The following is a 26541-nucleotide window of genomic DNA, read 5'->3' as shown; positions in this document are numbered from 1 at the left end:
AAAACTTTCTTAAGAAAACTTCAAATGATGACTGCAGTTTCAGAATTTCTTACATGTCTTAAGTCTTTTCTTTTAAGTAGTGACTTAACTGTAAAGTTATGAGAGCACATTTTCATTGATGATATGTGAATTTGCTTGAAGATTGCCTTGTGTGACTTGACAGTATGGTCAGAAGCCTTTTGTACTGTATGCTTCATCACATAATAGTTCTGGAAAATGTATAAACCTGTTTCAGTTGTGTTTAGTTTATCCCAGGCACCCTCAGGTAAACATCAATGTGTTGGAGCAAGATATGTAACGTGAAATAAAACATATATGGGGAATTGAATTATTTTGTTTATAGTTTTCTGTTGCTCTGAAGAGACATTTTCTAGTTGCAAAAGAGTAAAATCTTTGAGTGTTAGATTTTAGAAAACTATTTGAATTGTATACTTTTTATATCAATAGTGTTTCATATCACTTGCCTTCTGTCTTTGTAATGAGCTGTCATCGATCTGTTCTGCTCTGAGTATAAATTTCCCCAGGTCTTGAATCCTCCTGATATTGTTCCATCAGAATTTGCAAGTTGTATAAAATAAAAGTTGATTGTGAAACAGTTCTGTAATTGGAGATGATGGTGTACTGAGGCCCTGTCTAATCAATTGCTAAATAATTCTCTCAAAAGTGGATATGGTATTTACATTTTGATTTTCATATTCTACTCACAGTGTTGGTTGACAGTGTCTGACATCCCCTGTCACTGGATAAATAAAGCCTATTATTTCCTTTTCAACATTTTAAGTGATTACTCTCATACAAGAGCTAAGAAGCAGAAGGTTAGGTATATTATCAAACTATGATCCTGTCTACTTGAAGGAGCTGGGAATCTTGATTAATATGCCTTGTTAACTGATGATTTCAGTTCCATACTGGTAGTGCTAGAATAATTTGTATAAACCAAGCAGTACAGATTCCTTATTTTAGCACTAAAACTTACAAAGGCTTCTTTTAGCAGCCTTTAATTTTGTACTTATGTATGTGACATAGCCTGTGGCTGTGATAGCTACTGTGAATCTCCAGTTGTTTGGGGATGAAAGGAGGAGGCAGCTGGAAACTCGGTAGCTACATCTAGCTGTCTACCTAGAGAAGGCCTTGATTTCAAGTTTATCTAAACAAGCTCGACTAATCCCAACTATCTAGGGGGATCCACTGTCAAAACAAGCAGCGTGGCCCTGAGGCAAACACAGCTATACAGAAATGAAGGCTGGGCCTTCCAATACTCTGATGACTGCATACTGGAGGCTTTTCCCCCTGAAAGAGGGTAAGAGAAGTAGAATTTGCATAATGCCTTTTCATTGGAAACTTTTGGAAAGCTGACAGACCTCCAGCTTATAGATCTGTAGCCACAATACATAGTCTATAGGAGAATCCTTGAATGACCTAACCATATTGAAAGAAAATATAAAAGCGTCCAAGTATAGCCAAGTGAGAGGAAAAGAGGCTGATGCATTGTCTAACATCTGCTGTACTTCTCGTTAGTTTTGTTCTTTGCTATTCTGTGTGGACTTTGGAGAAGCCTAAGACAGCCTAACATGAATCCTATAATCTTCCTTCTGAATATTTATGTAGCGTGCCAGCTTCTAAGCTGTCCTTTGCGTTTTCCTACTTCCCCCTCATTTTCATGCTCTCAAATGAGGCCAACATTTCAAAAGCTAAATAAATGTTTGTGAATGTTTATAAAAGATTTGCATAAATTTGTCCTTGTCTGACAAAGATCACTTTTTTCTTATGCCAGTTCTGAAAAATTTTTTTTAAGGTTTTGGTGCTTGTCTTGACAACAAAGTCCTGTATCCCAGAACAATGATTGCTGATTAAGTGGGTATGCAATTGTGACTGAATAGGCTTTCAAGATACTGGGTAAAAAGGCCTATCATCTGAAGGCTGAATTATAGAATTTAGAAAATGTTATCAGAAGTACACATTTAAATCTATTTTTTTGCTACCATATCATTAGGCTAGACAAAGAGTTCTTACAAGTTAAAAGAAAAGTATAACCACCCATGGTTTTAAAAATTCTCCTGTATAAATTTTAATAATTAGAATGTTTAAGTAACTCAGAATATCACTTTTCTTTCCTATGGTTGAATGTATTTAAAAATAACTGTTAGGCCTTTAGGCACTTTTGGGGAACTGTAAGGCTACCAGTTGTATGTGTTAATATGGTTATCAGAATGGTGATCAGAAGAAATATACTAGGCAGTCCTTTAAGATACCTCAGTGCACAATCATACCTTGAAAAAATATAAACTACGTGAAATATGTGCTAGGGCTTAATTATAGGACACACACACACACACAGCCCAGACCCTTGTGCCGCCAGTGTGTTTGCTGAATTCATTTATCTTTTAAAATTAGAATGGATTTTATGGGGTGGCAGGGGATGTTGTGGGTAGAGGTGCTAATTTAGTTCAGAGATATTCGAAGATTGGCAGGAGAGAGAGGTAACAGCCAGTTCTGTTAGTCCTTTGGTTGTATTGGTTTAGAGGTTTAAGTTGTCATTAAGGCACAAACTAGAGCCACTTCTCTGACACAGTTTTTATCACATCTGCTAGGCTTGTGTCCCAAGAGGAGACGTGGAGAGCAGTGAATTCAGCATGGGCCCATTATCGACTGCTTTTTCTCGTGTTGTAAAAGGAGTGAGACCTCAGGGAGGCTTGGAGCCTCCTCCCGTGTAATGTCCAAGTCAGATTTGAAGGGCTGGTGGCAGGAAAGCTTTGGCCTTGGGGTGTGAATTCTAAGAAACAGAGGCACAATTAAGTTTAAAAAATTCAAGGACTTTGAGCTTGATAATGAAAGATTTTTTTCCTAGACTAATGTGAATAGAAAAGTTGCCCATCTGTGCACATTTTCGTGAGCATTTAAAATATTTAAAATCTGACAGTTTTTAATATGCTTACAAAATAGTATTTCTATTAGTAGTTTTTTTTTTTTTTTTTTTGAGTAGTATCTTCCTGAGGGCAAGTTGCTTCAGTAAAATGATATTTGCACTTTCGCTGTTGGGACTTTCTTCCTTGGTACATTCTGATTTATGTGTCCCCCACCAATGTTCTCCCCAACCTTGCCCCTGCATTTCCCTCCAGCCTTTCTTTCTTTTAGATAAATTGATAACATAAATGTTCAGACAATAGGATTTGAAAGGTTTAGGGAAATGAACAAAGCAAAATATTGTGGAGTAATACTGTTAAGTGTAAGGAATTGTATTACTGATACCTCTGAATGCTAATTGTGGAGATTGTAACCAAATCATTTGTTTGTTTTGGAGGTATTTGAAATAGTGTAAAAAATATTATTAAACATTGACCTTATAAATATAGCTCTCTCATTTTCAAACCTTTTGCTGTAAGGTTTAAAGTTAATAAAATGAAATCTGAGAATATAGGATGTTACATAATATTGTAATTTGGGGACAACTTTGTTTTAAGTAATATTTAAAGAAAGGGAAGGATACAAAAGGATAAAGTGATTGTGTAGAAGTAAAAATTTTTTTATAAGACTCAGTGTTTTTACTTTGGACTTCAAAGGTCACGAAGATTTAGATTTAGAATTAGTTCTAGAGGTGGCTCTTCTGTTGTAAGCTTTCCACCGATGTACTTAATGTCCTTGATAATTTAGATATAAAGTGTATATGATACATGATATAGAAAATGGTGAATTTCTATATATTATTATAATTTAATTTTTAATTACTGTATTAACTATGCATATTAGATATTACACGTATGGCTCAAAATTAACTAAAGTTTATAAAAAGTGAACTGGGAGTAAGTATTGCAATAACCAAAGAAAAGAAGCAGACTTTGTATGTAGCATTTGAGCAGCGTTGTTAGAAATTTGACCCGGCTTTTATGTTTGGATGTTGAGAGGCCTTTCTGTAAAATCCCTTATTCAAAGCTTTTTCTCACTGAAAAAAAAAAAAACAAACAAAAATTTGGTTGTAACTGTAGTATGGATCTTGGGTTTAATTTGACATTTCTAGTGAAGGAGAAAAATTGTATTTCCTGTTTTCATATTTAGGAAATTTCTGATCAACCTCGTTAAACTTAGTGCTAATTGAGCTTCTAAGACCTTACCATTCTGTTTTACTCTTCTTAATCATAAGCATTAAAACCTCTGTTAGCTTTCATTTGGAGTCCCTGGTTTTAACTTGAAATGGTTTAAAGTAGAAATTTTGTTAGCTTTTTTATATGTTTGGATTTTGTGTGTGTTCTGTTTTTAACTTTCAATTTGAGTTTTAAGATCATCAATCAAAGACTTTTCTTTCAAGTCAGTTGCACTGATCTCAATTGCAGGACTTAGAGGGTCAGCATTTCCCTGATGCTATTAAAAAAAAATTAAACATAGAAACAGAGTATTTTAGAAATAGAGTATTTAGAAACAGTGAAACAGTATTTGGGCTCCAGTGATCTACATCTACATTTTGAAATGAACAAATAAATTAGACATGAATAACCCAGGAAATTCTCTCTTACTGTCTCCCTGCTTCTTTCTCCCTCAATCTTTCTTTGGACAAAGGTAAACTATCGACCACTATACCAGCAATCTACAAAGAGGCTGATTATAGCTTTACATATTTTAAAATACATTCATTTATTCAAGCCATCTCTTTGCTTATTTAAATGTTTTCCTGCACACATTTTATTTTTCCTTTTGAGCTATTGAGAATGTGCCTCGTTTCCCAACATTTTGTAACCCCACTGGACATTATAATCAGCATGCATTTTTGTCTTTCAGGTGGCATTTATTTGTGGAATGTGTATGTCTGTGTTTGACTGTCAGTTGTTTTAATCTACTAAATACAACTAATTTTTGCTTATGGGTTTCAGTGAAGTAATGAAAACAAAGTATTTGACATCTGAACTGATGGGTGTTACAGGATCTCATATACCCTCTCACTCCACACCCCAAATCCAGAGGGAATTGGTTTAGCCTTCTCATTATTAATAATCCTTGTTAACTAAATTAAATTTAGTCTTCAAACTTTTTTGCCTCCAGATAGAATTCTACTATAAATAATACTATAGGTGTAAAATTTTACCAGGTTTTTAAGGTAATATCTCAGTTTCAACAGAACATAATTGACTTTGTCCATATTGGAATAAGTTCCCTTGATGGGCCCTCTGACTTTATGTGAATTCAAATTGGGTGAAGTAATCCAAGGAAGACTGAAATAAATCTTGAGTTCATTTCTGATTTTCATTTGCAAGTAAATCCAGAGTTAGGGTTGTTGATTTCATATTTTGGTTCACATTCTGAGATTTGGTTTATCTCCTTGCGGGCAGAGCTTTGTAGATGTTGCTTTTCTCCTGTACTGTGTGATCTGCTGCTTAATATACACATAACTGAAAGGTTAGTGCAACTACCCGCCCTCCACGCTTTCTCCCTGCCCCCTCTGCTGTTACTTCTTCCAACATGAAGTATTGCATATTGTATTGGGAAGAAAAGCCCTTTTGGAAATTGCCTATTTCATAAATTGTCTGGTGACATAAAGGGGTTGAATGCTGTATTCTTGTCTCATTTATTTTGAAAACTTTGCTACTGAACTCACCTTAATCAATGAGCTCAGTGTTGTCTCCAATAAGTTATGTGTTGGATATATTGATTGGGAGGGATTTTAGAAAACCCGTCTGGGGTTTATAATGTCAGCAGTGTTTTGATTATGAAAAGAGTTGGAACCTGGGGACATGGAACCAGGTGGCGAATGTCCTAAAGCCAGTGGTGACATGGGGGACTGGTTCCCTCCTGGGATCTAGTTCATGCCCTGCACTTTAACTGTGGTGACTGGCTACTATAGATGCACTTTTTGCTCATTAAAATGTTAAAAAATCAAACTGTACATAAAAAGATTTGTGAAAATATAAACTTGGGAATTGATCTGGAGAGCTGGCACAGTCTTCCCCACCCCCTGCCTTAGCAATGAGGTCATTTACATTTCATCAGCTGTACTGCATCTCGAAGACCGATTTATGTGGCAGTTGAGGTTGTACTGAGGCTAGTTGTCTGAAAGAGCTTGGGTAGGAGAGAGAGACAGACAGAGATAGAGAGGAGGAAACAAGAAAATTGCCTTCCACAAAGAAAGTTCTCTAGCCAGAGACACAGGTTCTAGAGAGAAAAAGGGGTTGGTAACTGGCTAGTGACTGTTTTCCCAGTAAAGTTAATATTGAAAGACTGGGGGATACTGTACTATAAGCATAATGCTCAAAATATGTTTAAATCAGGGTTTTTAAAGTCCCCTTTCTCAGAGAGTGGTACTTTTCATATCAAACTAATTGTGTTTTTCTTTGGAATGAGATGATCAGGTAGTTAAATGTTTATATATAGGGGAGAACATCAGTATTAAGAAAACTGGTTTGTTTAATCAGTTTTTGTTTATAGAAAACATTACTTGTTTTCCTCTTCTTCCTGTCCTCCCCAAACTGAGAAGTTAATTTTTCAGTTCTGATTGAGATAATGTGTGAATATGCCTAACATAGAGCAATGCTCATTTTTGTTTTCTTCTCTGACAGCACACCACCGTGTTGTTTGACTTAAATTGGAATATCAAGCTCTTGTAATATCACAAACATGAAGAAACATATTGTAATGCACAAACATGTGCCTACATTTGCCTTTATTCCCTTCCCTCTTCCCCTCCTCCATCCCATTGCTTAATTAGACTTATCACTGCTTTCTTGAGTGAAAAGGAAAACTCTTGGGAGGTGGGTTATACTCGGCCTACATTGGGTATTTTGATATTTGTTCTAATATTATCTGACAGACAAGTTCATGATTGGTTATTACTCTTGACATTAGAAAGTGGTAAGTAGTTTCTGTATTGTAGTAAGTAATAAGTTGGTCATATTAGATTTCTCTGAGTCCGCTGTAGCAATGGGGGTCCTTTCTTTCAAAAAATCTTGAGGCCTTTTGGCAGCTCAACTCCAGCATAGAGTAGAGGAGTATTTCTGCTCCTGTAACTTTTGAAGGGTAAAGGATAAAATGTCTTTGTAGCTGATGTTGGCAGTGAGTGAGCACAGGGGACTGAGTTTTAAAGAATGCTTGGTACATAAACTAGAGTCAAGCAATGCTTTGTGGTATTTGAAACTCGATGTGAAAGGAATTTGTAAGGAATTTCATTTTGCATGTAAATCCTAAAAGCCTAGTTTGTGGGGGGTTATAATATATTTTATAATTAAAACTGCAGACATTAAAATGAATATTTTGTATGATCTCTTTGCCAGTATTGGCCTGATAATAACATTATGCGTTGAGAAATTGCCATTGTTTTTCTGTTTCCCTGTTACCTATTGCAATTTACTTTAACATGAATTTTAAAACAATATATACACATACACACACACACATATATATATATAGTCTTTGACTATGCCGCATTATGAAATTAACTAATGTATTAGTAATGCCCCCAGGATATGCTGAAGTATTCTTACTCACCATTTTTCACTTTTCTTTTCCTTTTCTGTTTCATGACATGCCTTAACAGTACTGTGATATACATCCAGTCCAAAATGATATTAAAAAGTAGGATATGCTCAATTGAATTATGTAGGCAGAACATGCTCTGGCAGAGGAAGTCAATGTGCTTTCTGCTTCATTGAGTGGGTTATTAGATTGATGTGGTTTATTTCTTGAATGATAGAACTGGTTTTAAAAATAAATGAAGCGAGAAGCATCAATTCAGTTAGCATTGATAATTCATTATTATTGGTTAGAAAAGTGCTACATTTGTAAACTGATCTTTAATTTATCACTTGGATTAGGATTTGCAATGGGCAGGTTTGTTTTAATTTGAACCAGCTTCTCAATGACTGAAAAATGTGTTCTTCATTTTGTCTTGAAGTTGGGATTTTAAATTGTTAAAAAGCAAATCAAATGCATGAAAGGAATACTTTTTTTTAAAATTTATAACATTGGTCTATGAACTTATGATAAGCACCAACTGTGATCTGTCCAAGTTTGCTGTTAAAATTAAGTCAAGTTAGAGAAAATCCTATGAAGGAAATAATAATTACTTGAGTTTGTGTGTTGCAGCGTATATATTCTCCATACGTGCAGTGTATCTATTAGGAAGAGTCATATACTGCTTTATATTGTGTCTCATATAGTGTTCTTAACATTAGAAGTTTCTCTTTTATGAATAACTCTTTGAAGTGTCTGGTTTTTCTTGTACCCTTTTGCATACTTCCCCTGAATAATGTTTGGTGTTATATACCTACATATTTGTAAAAAGAAATTTAAACTGGTAGTTTGCTTTGGGTTTTTATAAATTGCAAGCAGGTAAGTGTGTACAATTTTGATAATGATATTTAATGATAAAGACTAAAAATACCGCACCCTTAAAATTATTATAGTTTGATTACAAAATAAATTCATGCCAGAAATGGTAACTTCTTTATAATGTAAATAAATAAAGTTTTAAACTCTAAAAAAAATGTAGTTGATAATGTTTGGGAACAATTATCTTCAAGTTGGTTCTCTATTTTGCTTGTGATTTGGCCTATTGATGTTGAGAAGCGTTGTCTAATCCTGGCCCCCTCTGTTCCTAGGTAACAGGCAAAAATGGTGCCAGCAACAGCGGCCCTGCCAGGCCAAACCCATGTGGCTCAGTGTTATTCACTCTGATCCATATGGTCAGGCTGGAGATGGTCCCTGGAGGGGTGTTAACACTCAGCAACCCACCCGCCTCCCTCCCTTCAGAGCTTTCCTGCACGACTCCTGCTGCTTGCCCATGTGTGATTCTTGATTAATTTTTCATTTTTAATGAAGTTTGATCATGTTTATTATTTCTCATGATTGACTGCCTGGTACTCCTCCCATGTAATTGATAAAGCCCATATTTCTTCATCTGTCTCCTCTTTCTTCAGGGTAAAGTTGCTAGATTGTGTGCCGTGGTTAATGTTAGATTTATTGGTCCCATTAGATGTATAAATTATCTCTCTTTCTCTCCACAGGAAGTTCTACAGACTCTGACCAAGTTTTGTTTCCCCTTCTATGTGGACAGGTAGTATCAGATTTCCAAACTTTACTAGAAAGAAAAAGTGTCAATAAACTTGCTATGGAAAATAAAAACCATACCATTCTTAACATTCTATCTGTTTAACCATGATTTAAAATACCTATGTTCCAAGGAGAGTTACAGTATTCTCCTTTCCTGGGGATTTTATTGACACCATCAAAAAGTTTAAAGCCTAGAGCTTTGCATTGGTTAGTTTGTGTGATGTAGTTTATGTGACATTAATTTTTAAATTTTGGTTATCAGACTCAAACCATGATTAAGAATGGTTGGTATTAAACCAGTTCTATTTAATTTTTATTGAAATATGAATATATTTTACTTAACCAAGTAATATTGCCTTGTGAGTATTATATGGACTTTGTTTTAAATTTGTTAGACTTCAACTTTAAATCAACATAGGCCCAACTTGTTCAAAGGTATTCAGCTATTTAAAAGGCATGTTGCCAAATAGTGCCTTGAATTTTGTGTAGCTGGCTAAGAATAGTATCTCTGGGGAAATAAGCATTTTCAATAGATTGCTAAACTAAAAAATAAATCATCTGAATATTTCCTTAATATTTGCATTATGATTCACTGTCTGTTGAAGCAGTACAAATATGATAACTTGAAGATAATTAAAATAGTCTGAGAGACTACTTTTGTTTTCAAATAAGCCAATAGCTTATTTATAAATGGCTTACTTTTAAAACAATTTTAGAAGTTTTTTTTAATAAAACTATAATTTACTAACAGTGTTAATAAAATGACAAAATAATTCTCTTATTTTCAAGAAGTGTCTATATATGTTTCTTCATAGTTTAAACATTTTTGCAGTCATTTATTTTTTCACTTGATTGCTGCCTATTTGTAATGTTCTCTTCATGGAAAATTGAACTACGAAACTGTATAAATGTTATATATTAAAAATTCTACTTTTAGTGATAGAAGTTTTAGAAAATACCATTATAAATAATAAGTGCCATATCAGTTGCAAGAAAGTTATACAATGTGCCCATCTTCAGGAAGGTTCTGTTGTGTATTTTAGTATACCCAGACAAGGCAGGCCTGAAAGAATTTAGTGATTTGGAGTGCATATGGGTAGTATTCTGCTTGGATCTCTTCTACACTTTGTAGTAGCAGTGTCCTGGTTTATTTGGCATAAACCTAAGAATGGTGTGAGATGGGAATTGGTAGCCAAAGGAGTCTAAAAGAGTACTAAAAAGCAAAGGAATACTAAAAAGCAGCTCTGGAATGTTGCCAAACACTTATAATCACTGTTTTCTCTGGCTCTAATATGTTATTTTTTAAGCCAGTCAACCACTGTAGTCTTTCCAGACTCAGGCCTTTTAATCATGGTACCAGGGCTGTTTTAGTAGCAGGTTGATGCTCAAAACAGAATAGCCTTAATTTTAAGAGGGTCAGTCTTTGTAATGAGAGTCCTCTTGTCTCTTCTTTATCCTATTGCTTCTAAAAAAAGCAAGGAAATAGGGTTTTGTTTAGAGAGGTTTAATGCAAACTTCACATTTGTATGTATGAATTAGCGATGCATGAAATCTCCTCCAGTCACTTATAAACTGTATTACAAATTATGGCAGGGGACATATTTATACAGATTAATAAAACTGAAATGTTTTTAAAATGTGGTGAGGTGTTTAACAAAGAAAAATAAGAATATATTTTTATATGACTCCTTGTTAGAGTGGTGATCTGTTTTGGATAGGTATTCCTTAATTGACTTTATAAACTAATATTAGAAGAAATGTGCAAGGAGATTAAATCCCTCCAAATACACCCACACCCCTTCCCTCTGTCTCTCATGCAACACACCTATCTTTACTTACCTACCTGTCTGAGTACTTACTTTCTAAAATGGAAGAAAAGCAAAGTCCTTAGGTTTTAGTCCTTTAGGACTAAAAGCATAGTCCTAAAATTTGTTTTGTCACTAGTAATGTCTGATGGCTTTACTTTGTTAGAAAAACATCTTTCTTCTAAAATGCTTTTCTCCAAATTAGCCTCCTCTAATTGCGTTCCTCATATTTTTTTTTTCACAAAAAGATTTGGGACTGAACTGTCTCTTTATGGATATATTTTAATCTTTACTGTGTGCAATGGTTCTTTCTTAGATTGTATTGTTTTACCCACCCTGTAGGCATTGATAACTCTCATTGATACAAATAAATCACTTTATTTGGGGGACTGTATTTTTTCTTTTCTGTTGCCCCACTTCTACCTGTGGCATACTTCAGTGCAGAGAAAATGATAATAATTAAGTTTAGGTAGGTTTAGTCGCTAAGTCATGTCCGACTCTTGTGACTCCATGGACTGTAACCCGCCAGGCTCCTCTGTCCATGGGATTTCCCAGGCAAGAATACTGGAGTGGGTTGCCATTTCCTTCTCCAGGGGATCTTCCCAACCCAGGGATCAAACCCAGGTCTTCTGCATTGCAGACAGACTTTTTACTGACTGAGCCAATTAAGTTTATTTACAAAAAAAAAAAAAAACAACCCACAAAAAGCAAAGTTTTAATGTCACTGTTTTTTATTAGCTTGCAGTTAGCACAGTCAGATGGATATGTCCAGACTCCAAGACCCACAAAGCCCCAGATGTATTTATGATATTGTTTGACTTAGAAAATATGTTGGCATGGGAGATAAATAATGCTCCAGGTGATTATTTTCAAAAAAGAAAGCTTCCTAATCTTTTCAGTATCTGTGCTTCTCTACCTCAAGGAACAGTAATACAACTTTCTGATATTTCTGATATATATCAAGAGTGGGATTTTCACAGTCATCATCAAATCATCCGTTAACATTGACATCTTGCTGTCTCATCTGTTGTTTTAAGATTTTTCTTTCTGAAGCTAGGAGTTATGAAAAATAATAATGCTGGTAGCTCTTCAAAAGAAAGTGTTTTCTCATGTATTATCTCATTTTATCCTCCTATCATAAAAGATGAGAACAAGTGCTGTTTTCTTCACTGGAAGAAATCTGAGTTGTAGAGAAATTGTGACTTACCCAAGGATTGCTTAGGCTGTTAGCACAGTTTAGATGTCCGTCTCCCAAAATGAGTACATTTTTTTAGTAGACCACTTTGTGGGAAGACCAGTCACCAAATAGAGGGAGGGAAAGAAGCACATTAGTATTTCAGTTAATGTTCTGGACATTTTTACAGTAATACCTCGTTTATTCTTCACAGCAACTGTGGGTGATAGATGGTGGTGGTATCTCTTTTTACAAAAGAACCAAGGAAGGTTCAAAATGTGTAGCATTATGTTGAGTGATATGGAAATAGTATCGTACTCTTCACATGTTTCTCAGTCTAGTCCAGAAAGTTTTGTAAAGACACAGTAAACAATATCTGTCTAAAAGGGTAGCGAGGTTGGGAGAGACAGAGATGGTTAAAAAAAACATTGTATAGAGAGTGAGGCATGTATTGAGACTGCAAGGACAGCAAGAAGGGGGTAAATGGGAGGCCCCAACACTGAAGAGCAAAGTAGATGAGAAACTGTGAATGAGCCTAGACATCTAGAGATCATTTGACCTGAGCAGGTGGAGCCTCCTGCTGAGAGGATAGTGTGTATGTCCGGAGAGCTTGGACTCTCACAAGAAAGGGGGTCTTGAAAATGTGTGGGAATAAGACCACAGGACTTTAAAGCTGAAATTCATCTGACTCAAGCATCTCATTTTACAGAAGGGAAAGTAAGATCTGTAAAGGTGAAATGCCTTGCTTATATTACAACTATGTAATTACAGAGCTGGGGGAATAAAAAACAGATAATCTTATTCCCAAGCCAAAGTCATGTCTCCCCTAAACTGTACTTGAGGCTCTTGATGGAAAGGAACAGTGACGTGACAGTGCTGAGATCCTTGTCTCACTCTCAAAAATTGTTTATTATTATTTATGAAAGCAGTCTCTCAAAGATTTGAATACCACTTCATATTGCAGTGCTACTTACTTGCTCTCGATAGCTGGCAACCTGCTTCAGTGGTCAAAGCACTCAGGAGACTCATTGGATGATGGAAAAGCTATTCTTCTCTATGTTTGTGCTTGTCTTCTTTCAGAACCCATAAAACCAGCTACCATTCAGTTGTCCTATTAATTATACTAGTACACACAAGTGACATGAGCATGAAGTGAAATGACAGTCTTTTCAAGGGCAGAGGCATCATTTAATGATTTAGGATGTAATCACAGGCGCAAATGTGGTTCTGATGCTATTCACCATTTTCGTACGTATCTGTTATGTGCCATGAATTGTGTTGTGTTCTTTTCCTTCACTAAAGACTTACACATCTAAACATTGCCTTACAACTGAAGGCAATGTTGCCATTGTCATAAAGCCACATATGAGAAAACAGAGGCTCAGATAGGTTCAGTAATGTGCCCAAGGTCCCACCATTGGTAAGTGGTAGAGCTGCTTTTGAAGCCCACATTTGTATGACTTCCAGTTCTATCGTACTTGTTCTATATCATACTGCCACCATTAGATCCATCACGCCACAAATTAACCAAGCATTCTTAACATTTATTTCAAAAGCAATATATATTTATTGTGAAAAAGTAGAAAATTCAGATAACTGAAGACAAACCCATTTTTGTTCAGATAATTGAAAGATGGAACTGAGGCACATGATTAGTGCATTGGTATGTGTCTGCCCAGACCTCTCTTCTTGCTTCCACTTCTATACATTCATCCTGCTGTACTTTTCAAAACTGAATCCCTTTGGCCACCTTCATCCCTTGTTTTCCATCCTTGGTTTAATCCCTTGGTTTAGCTTGAACTATTGGTTAATCTATGCCCCGTGACCATTTTGTATAGCATTCGAGAACCATGAAGCAATTGGGCTTTAGTGGACAGGGCATCAGGGGTAGCAACTAGGAGACCTCAGTTATAGTTTTCATTCTGCCGTTGACTTGCTCTGTACTTAGGCAAGTGACTTCTCCCACGAGCACCTTAGTTTCTTCCTGGATGAAATGAGGGTATTGAACTAGATCCCTGCTGTTCCTTCTAGTTTTGATACTTGTTCTGTTTTGATAATTTTTTGCTTCTCTAGTGATGATTCATTTTTACTTTGCCAGGCTCATATAGATGAGGGAATGGAGGGATCTCTGCTGTTAAGAGTGAGTTTCTCGAGCAGATATTTGGCAGCGTGTTACCTACTCTTAGTCCCCAGGCATTTTGGGTCAATGCTATTTTTGCCACTTGGATCTTTGTGCAGCTAATGTAAAAAATCGAGTCTCAGGCAGATGAAAGGTGTGTTTATGGAAGGAACCTTTGAGGTTCATATGACTAATAAAGGTTGGGAGATGTGGTAATTTGATAAAACTTGATTCCTGTCTGATGTTTCATATACACTGAGGGAAAGGAGAAGCAGCTGCAATGGATGCTTTGGCAGTGGATGGCCAGCTTTGCTGGGAAGCTGTAATAAACAGGTTTGGTAAAATGTTTCAGTTCCATCTCTCAAATTTTATAAATTCATAATAATAATAATTACTTCCACTGTGTACCTATTAGATGCCAGTTACTTTGTATATATTTCTGCATATCTGAGGTTATTGATATTTCTCCTGGCAATCTTGATTCTGGCTTGTGTTTCTTCCAGTCCAGCGTTTCTCATGATGTACTCTGCATAGAAGTTAAATCAGCAGGGTGACAATATACAGCCTTGACGTACTCCTTTTCCTATTTGGAACCAGTCTGTTGTTCCATGTCCAGTTCTAACTGTTGCTTCCTGACCTGCCTACAGATTTCTCAAGAGGCAGGTTAGGTGGTCTGGTATTCCCATCTCTTTCAGAATTTTCCACAGTTTCTTGTGATCCACACAGTCAAAGGCTTTGGCATAGTCAATAAAGCAGAAATAGATGTGTTTCTGGAACTCTCTTGCTTTTTCCATGATCCAGCGGATGTTGGCAATTTGATCTCTGGTTCCTCTGCCTTTTCTAAAACCAGCTTGAACATCAGGGAGTTCACGGTTCACGTATTGCTGAAGCTTGGCTTGGAGAATTTTGAGCATTACTTGACTAGCATGTGAGATGAGTGCAATTGTGCGGTAGTTTGAGCATTCTTTGGCATTGCCTTTCTTTGGAATAGGAATGAAAACTGACCTTTTCCAGTCCTGTGGCCACTGCTGAGTTTTCCAAATTTGCTGGGATATTGAGTGTAGCACTTTCACAGCATCATCTTTCAGGATTTGAAATAGCTTAACTGGAATTCTATCACCTCCACTAGCTTTGTTCGTAGTGTAGCTTTCAAGGCCCACTTGACTTCACTTTCCAAGATGTCTGGCTCTAGATTAGTGATGACATCATAATGATTATCTGGGTCATGAAGTTCTTTTTTGTACAATTCTTCTGTGTATTCTTGCCACCTCTTCTTAATATCTTCTGCTTCTGTTAGGTCCATACCATTTTTGTCCTTTATCGAGCCCATCCTTGCATGAAATCTTCCCTTGGTATCTCTAATTTTCTTAAAGAGATCTCTAGTCTTTCCTATTCTGTTGTTTTCCTCTATTTCTTTGCACTGATCGCTGAAGAAGGCTTTCTTATCTCTTCTTGCTGTTGTTTGGAACTCTGCATTCAGATGCTTATATCCTTCCTTTTCTCCTTTGCTTTTTGCCTCTCTCCTTTTCACAGCTATTTGTAAGGCCTCCCCAGACAGCCATTTTGCTTTTTTGCATTTCTTTTCCATGGGGATGGTCTTGATCCCTGTCTCCTGTACAATGTCACGAACCTCATTCCATAGTTCATCAGGCACTCTATCTATCAGATCTAGGCCCTTAAATCTATTTTTCACTTCCACTGTATAATCATAAGGGATTAGATTTAGGTCATACCTGAATGGTCTCGTGGTTTTCCCTACTTTCTTCAATTTAAGTCTGAATTTGGTAATAAGGAGTTCATGATCTGAGCCACAGTCAGCTCCTGGTCTTGTTTTTGTTGACTGTATAGAGCTTCTCCATCTTTCACTGCATAGAATATAATCAATCTGATTTTGGTGTTGACCATCTGGTGATGTCCGTGTGTAGAGTCTTCTCTTGTGTTGTTGGAAGAGGGTGTTTGCTATGACCAGTGCATTCTCTTGGCAAAACTCTATTAGTCTTTGCCCTGCTTCATTCCACATTCCAAGGCCAAATTTGCCTGTTACTCCAGGTGTTTCTTGACGTCCTACTTTTGCATTCCAGTCCCCTATAATGAAAAGGATATCTTTTTTGGGTGTTAGTTCTAAAAGGTCTTGTAGGTCTTCATAAAACCATTCAACTTCAGCTTCTTCAGCATTACTGGTTGGGGTATAGACTTGGATTACTGTGATATTGAATGGTTTGCCTTGGAGACAAACAGAGATCATTCTGTCCCTTTTGAGATTGCATCCAAGTACTGCATTTTGAACTCTTTTGTTGACCATGATGGCTACTCCATTTCTTCTGAGGGATTCCTGCCCGCAGTAGTAGATATAATGGTCATCTGAGTTAAATTCACCCATTCCAGTCCATTTTAGTTCGCTGATTCCTAGAATGTTGACGTTCACCCTTGCCGTCTCTTGTTTGACCACTTCCAATTTGCCTTGATTCATGGACCTGCCATTCCAGGTTCCTATGCAATATTGCTCTTTACAGCATTGGATCTTGCTGCTATCACCAGTCACATCCACAACTGGGTATTGTTTTTGCTTTGGCTCCATCCCTTCATTCTTCCTGGAGTTATTTCTCCACTGATCTCCAGTAGCATATTGGGCACCTAATGACCTGGGGAGTTCCTCTTTTGGTATCCTATCATTTTGCCTTTTCATACTGTTCATGGGGTTCTCAAGGCAAGAATACTGAAGTGGTTTGCCATTCCCTTCTCCAGTGGACCATGCTCTGTCCAACCTCTCCACCATGACCCGCCTGTCTTGGGTTGCCCCGCAGGCATGGCTTGGTTTCATTGAGTTAGACAAGGCTGTGGTCCTAGTGTGATTAGATTGACTAGTTTTCTGTGAGTATGGTTTCAGTGTGTCTGCCCTCTGATGCCCTCTTGCAACACCTACCATCTTACTTAGGTTTCTCTTACCTTGGGTGTGGGCTATCTCTTCACAGCTGCTCCAGCAAAGCACAGCTGCTGCTCCTTAACTTGGAAGAGGGGTATCTCCTTACTGCCGCCCTTCCTGACCTTCAATGTGGGATAGCTCCTCTAGGCCCTCCTGTGCCTGTGCAGCCGCCGCTCCTCAGGATGCTCCTCCCAGCCGCTGGCCCTGGCCTCGGGCGCGAGGTGTCTCCTCCCAGCTGCCGCCCTTGGCCTCGGGCTTAGGGTGGCTCCTCAGGGCCACTGCCCCTGGCCTCGGGCGCGAGGTGGCTGATCCCAGCCGCCCCTGACCTCGGAAGCGGGGTGTCTCCTCCCGGCTGCCCCTGACCTCGGACGCAGGATAGCTCCTCCCGACCACCGCCCCTGGCCTCGGATGCGGGTTGTCTCCTCCCAGCCGCCCCGACCTCGGACGCGGGGTAGCTCCTGTCGGCTGCCGCCCCTGACCTCGGACACAGGGTAGCTCCTCTCGGCCGTTCCTGCGCCGTCGCAGCCTGGCACTCTAGGCCGCTGCCCCTGACCTCGGATGTGGGGTAGCTCCTCTCGGCCTCGCGGTTAGTGCGCCGGCTCTCACCCAAGCCTTTCCTCAGATTTCCTATTTAGTGTGTTCAGCTATGTACTCGACATTTCTATTTACAAGTTTCTTAGACTTAATATCACAAATAAAACTCTTGGAGCTCTTCCCAAGCATGTTAGTCTTTCCTACCATTAAATGGTAATATATTGCCTTTTTATTCTATCTCAGTTCATCTGCTAACTCTAAGTTGGATCTATCCACCTTATGCATTTTCACTCTCTACAGGAGTTAAGCCACCATCTAGTCTCACCTGGACTAGCCTCCTGACTTGCTCTAGGCTCCTGACTTCTCTTTTTCTGCTTCTGCCTTCTTCCAAACTTTTCCATCTAAGAGTCAGATAAAAATTATAGAACTGTAGACCAGACTGTTATTCTCTTGGTTAAAATCATTCAATATCTTTCCATTGCCCTTACTAATCAATCAAACAGTCAATCTTAATTCTTTACCATGATCTATGGAGGACTCTGCGTGATCTGGTGCTTGCTTTATCTAGCACCTCCCTAAATCACTTCCTCCTGCTCCCCTGTGCCCAGATGTACTGAGGTCCTTTTTGTACTGTGAGCATGCCGAGCTGTTTCTAACCAAAGAAACAGCTTCTCTGTGAAGCTCTTTCTCTGCCTCAAACACCGAGTCCCCTGCTTCTGGAGTGAAGGGACTCCATCCCATCCTTTAGTTTGGTATTGTCCTCATTTTTGAGAAGCTACCTCTGACCATATTACCTTAGTAGGGCCTTTCCCTTTTCTTCCATTTTCCTCTTTGTTCTTTCTTTGGTTTCATATGACACTATCACGAGCTGTGTGCTTTGTGTTTGTTTATGCTTCTCCATTGAGACAGGAGGCTCCACAGGAGGATGGATGTTGTATGTTCAATACTTGTTACAGTGCATAGTGTAGCTGCTTGGTTTGTAAGATACTAGCAAAATTTAAAAGTGGTGTTGTTCAGTCACTAAGTCGTGACTGACTCTTGGCCACCCCATGAACTGTAGCACACCAGGCTCCCCTGTCCTTCACTATCTCCTGGTGTTTGTTCAAACTCGTGTTCACTGAGTCAGTGATGCCATCTCACCATCTCACCTCAAACTTAAAAGTGAGGCTGATATAGGAAATCTGATTTTTGACTGGAAGATTGGAATCAAACTATCCATCTACATGGTTCATACCATTCATACATTGAACCTACAAATAATTTGAAGATTAGGCAAAATGCTACAGAAGGGGTCTTGAATGGCTGACAGGCATTTAAGAGGCAGCATGAAATTTAAAGTCTGTGGTTGAGATGGTTATTGTTTTCTATTTTCTGTATTCACCTAGACATGGAAAGCACAGCTAAGGGTGATACTGGCCCTGGTCTCTTGGGCTTAATTCTGGAAGTACTCAAATTTGCTTTCTCTTGCTTAGTGGGAAGTATAGTTAGTCTGTTTGATGAGACAACTACCTGAATTCCTCACATACCTGAGTTCCTTAAACTAAGTAGTAACTTCTTGGGAGAGTTTTCCTTGTATTTGATGCAGTGTGGCAGAATGGAAAGGATTTTCAACCAGAATTGTGCGTGGGTTTTTATTTTGGTCTTGGTTATTTTGAAAAGAAAGAAAGCAAACCAAAACCACCATCACTGCCACAATAAAACATCCTGAGCCTCAACTTCCCCATCTGTGAAACAAGAGAATTGGGTGCGTTGGTTTCTAAGGTTCCCACTGCCTTTAATCATTATGAAATCTGATTTTTATTTTAAAAAGTGTATGGGTTCTGATCCTGGAGGTAATCACAAAAACTGCAGTCTTTAAGGAAGCCAATCCTTTCCCCACAGTCATTTTTATGGAGAAATAGTGAACACTGTTACAGACTATCTCAGCAAGTAGAGAGGGAATGATAAATTCCTTGAAGATTAAGACTCCTTTGAGTTAATCTGAACTCAATTTGAATGTTAATTTGAACTGTCCAAGGAAAAAATATTTTAGGATTTAATGATCTGGGGCTCTTAATGACTTGTACTTCATCCTGCTGGGAATTTAAAAAGTGAATCAACTGAGAATAGTAAGTGCCCCTCTTCTAAGTTATGGCACCGCCCCCCCCTCCTCCCCCCCCCCCCCACAAAGAATGTTTTTCTTAATGCAAGAATGAGCAACTTTCTTGGTCACCCAGAAGACTCCCCCTTGCTGAAAAGATGCGATAGAGAGGAAAGAAAGGCAGCCTTCCTGTCTCCACTTACATTACAAAGCTGAGTCAAGAAGATTCTAAGCAAGTGAATGATTTCAAGATGAAATTTAGTTTTCATTGTAAGTAGCAACTTGTGTCTCTTCTATTAATTGTTCTTACTGTGGCCTAGCCTTTGTACCAAACACTCACTTATTCCCCAGATATGCTTTGAGTTGGATGATAGTTTCCAGGAGAAGAAACTGAGCTGCTTAGGAGGTTAAGTAACTTGCTAAATTAAGGCTCAGTTAGCAAGTGGTTGAGTTGGGATTTGAACCAAGCAAATGAGTAATGAACCTTTCTTTGAGCCTACAATGTAGCTGAAAGAGTTTTCAGCCTTTTTAAAGGCAGTGAACAGATAATAGAGAAATTAAGGACACTCAGATCACAAACCAAGTTGTGTTCCTTCTGTGTCCTTTTCCTAGAAATCCTGGGTATTTTCTTTTCATCTAGTTGTATCAGTACCCTTTCCTTCTAGGATTCTTCTTTTTAAAAATTCTAGAATTGAAATCAAATCTTAGTTAAAATAATGAACAGTCATCTTTTACATGAATACATAATAGTACTTCATAAAAGCATGACCTTATTTGTAACTTAGAATCATCTTGACCTGTTGCTTTAAATAGTTTAATAATACAGGGTTTCCCCCTCCCCTGATGAGGCCCACTTTTTTTCCCCAATCACTTTAATTATGTGAGCTAGAATTCTGTTTCTCACACATCTTCAGTTCTCAACCTTGTTAAAATTAATCATATAATCCCCCTTTAAAACATAGTATTAAGTCACCATAGTAACACTGTATCCAAGCTTTATAGATAAAACATAACAGCCATAAGAAGGTAGTGTTTTGGTATCCCCTTGACAGCTCTATAACTTTTATAGGAATGTGTTCCTTCTTCTGGCTTATATAAGGTGGAGGGATAGCATTACTCACTTATACCTGTTTTATTACCATGTTGCTTTTAAATTCCTACCTTGTTTTTGTTCACCTTCCTAGTTAAAAAAGAGGTGGAACTCTCTGCTTTCTGAATTATTTTCTTGTAATTTCTAACCACTTTTTGAGGGCAGGAATTATTTCCTTAAATATGACCAGGTGGGGTCCATTGACCTTTTGTCCTGGAATACTTTGATAGTCTTTTAAAATTAAAATACTTTAATTTTCTTATGTGGCTTGTATAAGGGAGTTTTAGAAAAGAACGCTATCCATATTCGAAGACTTAATTCATATGCTGTCAAAAACTCAATCAGTCTGCCTTTGAAAAAGGCCTGGTGAACCATGATTTTTCATTTCTACTGACAAGTTATAGCAAATTATAGGTGAGAGCATTAATTTGAATATTTTATCAATTTTAGTATGTTTTGTAAAATATATATATATAAAATACAAGTTAATGAGTTCCTTTGAATAAGTCAGTGTCAAATTATAAAATATTTTGTTTGCATAAATTTGTGTACTAGAATTTGTAATATTTAACTATTTAAAAATTTTGTTCATTTATTTTTCGCTGTGCTGGGTCTCTGTTGCTTTGTGTGGGCTTTCTCTAGTTATGGCCAATGGGGGCTGTATTCTTCACTGTGGTGTGCAGGCTTCTCGTTGGGGTGGTTTTGCTTGTTGTGGAGCTCAGGCCTGGTAATTGTAGATCATCGACTCAGTTGCTCCACGGCATGTGAAATCTTCCCAGATCAAGGATTGAACCTGTGTCCCCTGCGTTGGCAGGCAGATTCCTATCCACTGTGCCACCAGGGAAGTATAAGATTTGACTTTTTAGAGAGGAATCCAAAGGCTAACTGGTAAACTGATTTTAAAAAGTGGATTTTAAAACATTTTGTAACTTTAAAAGAGTTTCTAGATTAATCTGACTTGTAATATGCTTCTTAATTTTTTGAAATGTTTTCAGTTTTTTCTGTGGTCTGCTGATTTTTGTGTTGATGCAGGAAGTTTTAGTTTTTATCTTTAATGTTTTTCTGTAAAACCTTGTTTCCATTTCTCAGAAAATATCTTGCACTGATAAGACATTTGCTCTTTCTGTCCTGTAAAATATAAAATATAGTTCTCATAAAATTGGAAATTATGAAAAGTACAGGAATTTAGGAAAGTAATAGCTAACCCTGCCCTCTTTTGAATTCTAGCTCCTCCCCTTAGTGGCTCTGTGAACTTGATTCAGTTATTTACTTATTAAGTTCTATAGTTTCCTTTTCTGTAAAATGGGAACATCCTTGAAGTTCCAGGGTTGTTGTGAGAGTAAATGAGATAGTATAATATCAAATGTCTAACTTTGTGGCTGGCATTTAAATTCTGCTGTTGCAGTCTCTGTTATTTTCTGAACTAGAGGAATAATCAGGTGAGCATCATTACCAGCAAACTGGCAGAGAAGACTTTGGTGTCAGATAGGCCTAGGTTTAAAATTCAGCTTTTTGCAATTTACCAGCTGACATCTTATGCAGTGGCACTCTAGGCTATTTCTCCATCTGTAAAATGAGGTTAATAGGATGCACCTTTCAAAACTGGATGCAGTGCTCAACAGGGACACTTGCCTGAGTGCAGTAAGTAGGGTTTGGTAGCTATGCTGAGGTGGTCACTGCTTGCTGTCTTTTTCTTTTTAAAAAAATATTCACTCAGTTTTTTCTCTTGAAGTGTGTAAATGTTAAGTTCATTTATAAAGAATTCCACTGAGAAAGGAAATGTTACAGGTTCAATGACTTGTTGTGATTAGATACTTTATCGGGAAACTTACTGCACATTCATTTTCCCCTTTGTTCTCTTTGCCGCAGCCTCACAGTTAGCCAAGTTGGCCAGAACTTCACATTCGTGCTCACTGACATTGACAGCAAACAGAGATTCGGATTCTGCCGCTTATCTTCAGGAGCAAAGAGTTGCTTCTGTATCTTAAGGTAAGGAAAATGGCTTTTGCTATTCGCTAGTTCTGTGAAACAATGTCAGCTTTTGGGTTGGTCTTCTGTAATTAAATTTTCCAGCTGTTCTTTTTATTTTCCTATCTGCTTCCCTTGAGTCACTGCACTTGGGGAGAAGAACTTTACAATGTTGTCCTTGCACTTTAAGTTCTACAGATAATTGTATTTATTTATTTGTATCACATCCCTTGGGTGGAAAAAAGGATCATCGCATCTGTGGAGTGTGCAGAAGCTGGAGAATCAGCATGGCTTCAGTTCCTCCTCCTGTTATCTGGAGCTGTCAGAAATTAGTCTGTTAGGCTTTCCCTTGGACATTTTGTGTATGTAAGATTATTAATAAAGTATGTGTCTGCAGTTCAGGACGTCTTGCAGACACTGATTGTGTCTTTCTCAAAGTAACACCCCTGCCCCTTTCGGGTCAATGAGTAAGTAACTGTTTCCCAACTTGGCTCCCTCCGTAGAGGTTTTGAAAAAAGTGCAGAATCCTGTGAGAAGGCTTCTTTAGGTCTTCCAAAACTCCCTTCACACACCAGAAGCACACTTACTTAATGCCCTGTTTCCTCCTGCCAGAGGGGTAAGGCATATTCCGGGGTTGGAGGATGTGTGGAAATCTGATTTCAGAGCTGCTGGCTCTGTGGGCTCCTGCTGGGTGCCTCCTGAGGGGGAGGTAAAGGCATCCCACACACTCTCCTCCGCATCTGCCTCGGTTAAGTAGGTGTCAGAGGGGCCTGCCTCCTGTCTCTGCTCATGTGCAGCAGCTCAGGGCAGGACAGCAGGGAGGCGCCCCTGACAAAACCCGGGTCTCCCGTCTTGGGCTTGAGCCTAGGAATAAGAGGCCAGACCCACTATGAATTCCAGAAGGACTAGTTCTCTGGTGTACTAGTCTCTGCATTTTCTTTTCCTCCTCACTAAGAGCAGACTCCCTTGCCCCCAGACACACACACACCCTAACACCATGGGGATGGGGAAGGCTAACTTTCAATGTCTTAGCTCTATAACTGTCAGTCAGAAATGCTGCTTCTGCATTTCTCTACACAAATCTTATTATTGTTTTTAATCAGTGAAGTCCACTGGCTCCTTCATCAGGCATAGTATCTCTAATTTGAGCACTAGAGGACAACTGCTGGAAAGACCTTAAGATGGAGGTACAAACCCAGCTGCTTTGCAAGACTCCTGTTCTCAAGCACACCTCTAGCCCAGGCCCAAGGACTACCTGCCCTGAGTATTAGACTCTGATATAAATCATTATTTACTTTTTTATTTAACAATGTTTTTTCAAGAAAATTTTCTCTTACATTTCTGTCGATGTTGTATTTCAGTCTTGGCTAGGACACTGCATATTTATGTAGTCATTCAGGGAGATGAGGGTTTAAACCAAGCTCTTAAAGTTTTGCAGAAAGGTTTTGTCCCATAATGTTTTGGGATGTGATGTTTCTTTCAAAGCTTGGGTGTATGTATTGAGGGAAGGGAGATTCTTGAATGGGTACAATTGCAACCACTCAGCACACTTCAGAGAGTGAAAAACTATTTAAAACTGCTCATATCTGATTCTGGTGTTTGTATCTACATGTAGGGCCATGTTTGTGACAAGCTAGTTGAATAGCCTTTTGCTGTTATCATTTAGAATGAAAAATAGCAGCAATTGGTGTGTTTTCTATCTGTTGTACTAGCTAGGAGCTATGGGGAAAAATTTGGTGGGTTAATTCATTCATTTGTTTGTCAGTCCTTAATTGAGTGCTTACTATTAGCTAGTCCTTGTCCATTGAAGAGTTCCCAAGATGAGCTGGGGAGATGGATGATCTTGCTACAATATGCTATATATAACACATAGAATGATCCCATGGAACAGTGTCTTCTTACTGTTGCTAATCTAGCACCCCAGAGCATAGTGGCTGTTCAAAATAGTCTTCTATGGATTCTGGGATATGCATTTCATGGGTATTTAACATGAGGCCAGAAGGCTCTGTTTATCTTAGTCAGCTTTTGCTTGTGTACAGGGCACACAAAATGGCACTTTCCCTGTGCTTGATTTGGAAACATTGCTGGGTTGAGACTAACATGTGAGTGGAAGAACTTGCTGTTAACCCTGGATAACTGGTTGGTGACATGACCAGTGGAGAGGTCTTCCAAAAGAACATTGGTGGGACTTGGGTCTGGGTTACATTATTATTTAGCATCATCTTCTTTTGCTGTTTGGTCTTCTTGCTTTGCTTCAGATGCTTTTCCCTTAGTTAATGTGTGTTTTAAAGTCCAGTCATGTCCTCAGTATGCCCAGTACTCTTAAGTCTGCTCAGCTGCCACCTTTACTTTTGCTTTTCCATTTCTTCCCGTGAGGGATGTAGTTCCTAGTGATGGCATATGTGCAGACATAGCCCCCACTGTTCTAGGATTTCGCTTCTTAGGATCACTTTTTCTCTCTTTCAAGCTCATTTGCTTCCTGGACCACATGAACGACCAGACCTTTCTGTCTTCATACATTTTTACCCATCCTCCCAGGCTCAGCTTGAGCATTTCTCAGAGTCACCTTTTCCAGGAAGAGGTAATCATCCCATCTTCTGGATGCACCCAGCATGCTTTGCACTCTTAAGCTATATACTCATAAGCCCTGATCTTCTTTTGTCTTTCACCTAGTGAACAGTTAACTCTTTACTGGTGAAGGTTGTGTCTTAAGCAGCATCTGCATCCCCATCACTTAGTGTAGTGCTTGACAGAGGTGTCCTTGACTTTCAGAGACAGGGAGATCCATTCCATTCGGTTGGAAAAGCAGAATACTGAGGGCTCAAGTGGGAGGACAGGCCTCATTGGATACTAATTCAAAGAGAAAATACGAAGTCCAGTTGTTGGCAGAAGCATGGTTCATATTACCAGACAATTCACATTACTCATAAGAGGTGCACCTTTGATTCTTACACTTTGGATTCAGTGACACAGTGGACAGGCATTGTGTCCATAAAGGATTGGATCATTAGTATTTTACAAAATTTAGACATAATTTTACAATGAAAGGTTCTTAGACATCCTTTACTCAATATAACTTACTAGATTCATTGTTAGGGACATTGTCTGTTCTTCCCCACTAGAATGTAAGCTTCATGAAGCCTGGGAATTCTTAACCTGTTTTGTTCACAGATACACCCAAAGCGTACTGAAGAATGTCTCTGTACATAGTAGACAGTTAGTAATACTTGTTTCATGAAGGACTGAATCCCTGAGTTTATTTTAAAAAATTATTTTTCAAAGTTTTTGTGAACTCTTGTTACCAGCTAACCTTGACAGAGATGTAGTTATACTACAGTAAAAACTCCTATTAACAAAAGTACCATGGTATATAAAGTCAGATGCATTATTTCCTTCCACAATTGACTGGCTTTTTATATTAAAGCATTTTACTTTTCTTTGAGAGTCACCATTATATTATTTAGCTAGTTGCTAGATGGTGTGTGTGTGTGTGTTCAGTCGCTTCAGTCGTGTCTGACTCTTTGCAACCCTATGGACTGTAGCCTGCCAGGCTCCTCTGTCCATGGGATTTTTTAGGCAAGAATACAGGAGTGGATTGCCATGTCCTCCTCCAGGGAATCTTTCCAACCCAGGGATCGAACGCATGTCTCTTATGTCTCCTGCATTGGCAGGTGGGTTCTTTACCACTAGTGCCACCTGGGAAGCCCCAGGTTACAAGCACCAGCTAGGAGAACATGAGTTATGAGTAAGTTAGTTGTTCTTCTTTATAAACCCAAGAATCCAAGAAAGTATTTTAGCATTCTCAGATAGCACCAACT

At 38.3% G+C, this 26541-nt stretch overlaps 1 protein-coding gene across 5 annotated transcripts in view; it reads left to right on the top strand.

Annotated features, from left to right (window-relative positions):
* DENND1A (DENN domain containing 1A) overlaps positions 1–26541 on the top strand; it is a 539914-nt gene that overhangs the window by 161614 nt on the left and 351759 nt on the right. For all 5 annotated transcript variants that reach the window (XM_040225092.1, XM_040225090.1, XM_040225093.1 and 2 more), the window contains exons 4-5: positions 8985–9034; positions 22625–22744. In XM_040225092.1, coding sequence (XP_040081026.1) covers positions 8985–9034; positions 22625–22744 — 170 coding nt within the window. The remainder of the gene's footprint in view (positions 1–8984; positions 9035–22624; positions 22745–26541) is intronic.

The sequence above is a fragment of the Oryx dammah genome, unplaced genomic scaffold (genome assembly GCF_014754425.2).
Source record: "Oryx dammah isolate SB20612 unplaced genomic scaffold, SCBI_Odam_1.1 HiC_scaffold_25, whole genome shotgun sequence".
Taxonomy (NCBI): Eukaryota; Metazoa; Chordata; class Mammalia; order Artiodactyla; family Bovidae; genus Oryx; species Oryx dammah.
This window is presented reverse-complemented; position numbering and strand designations above follow the sequence as displayed.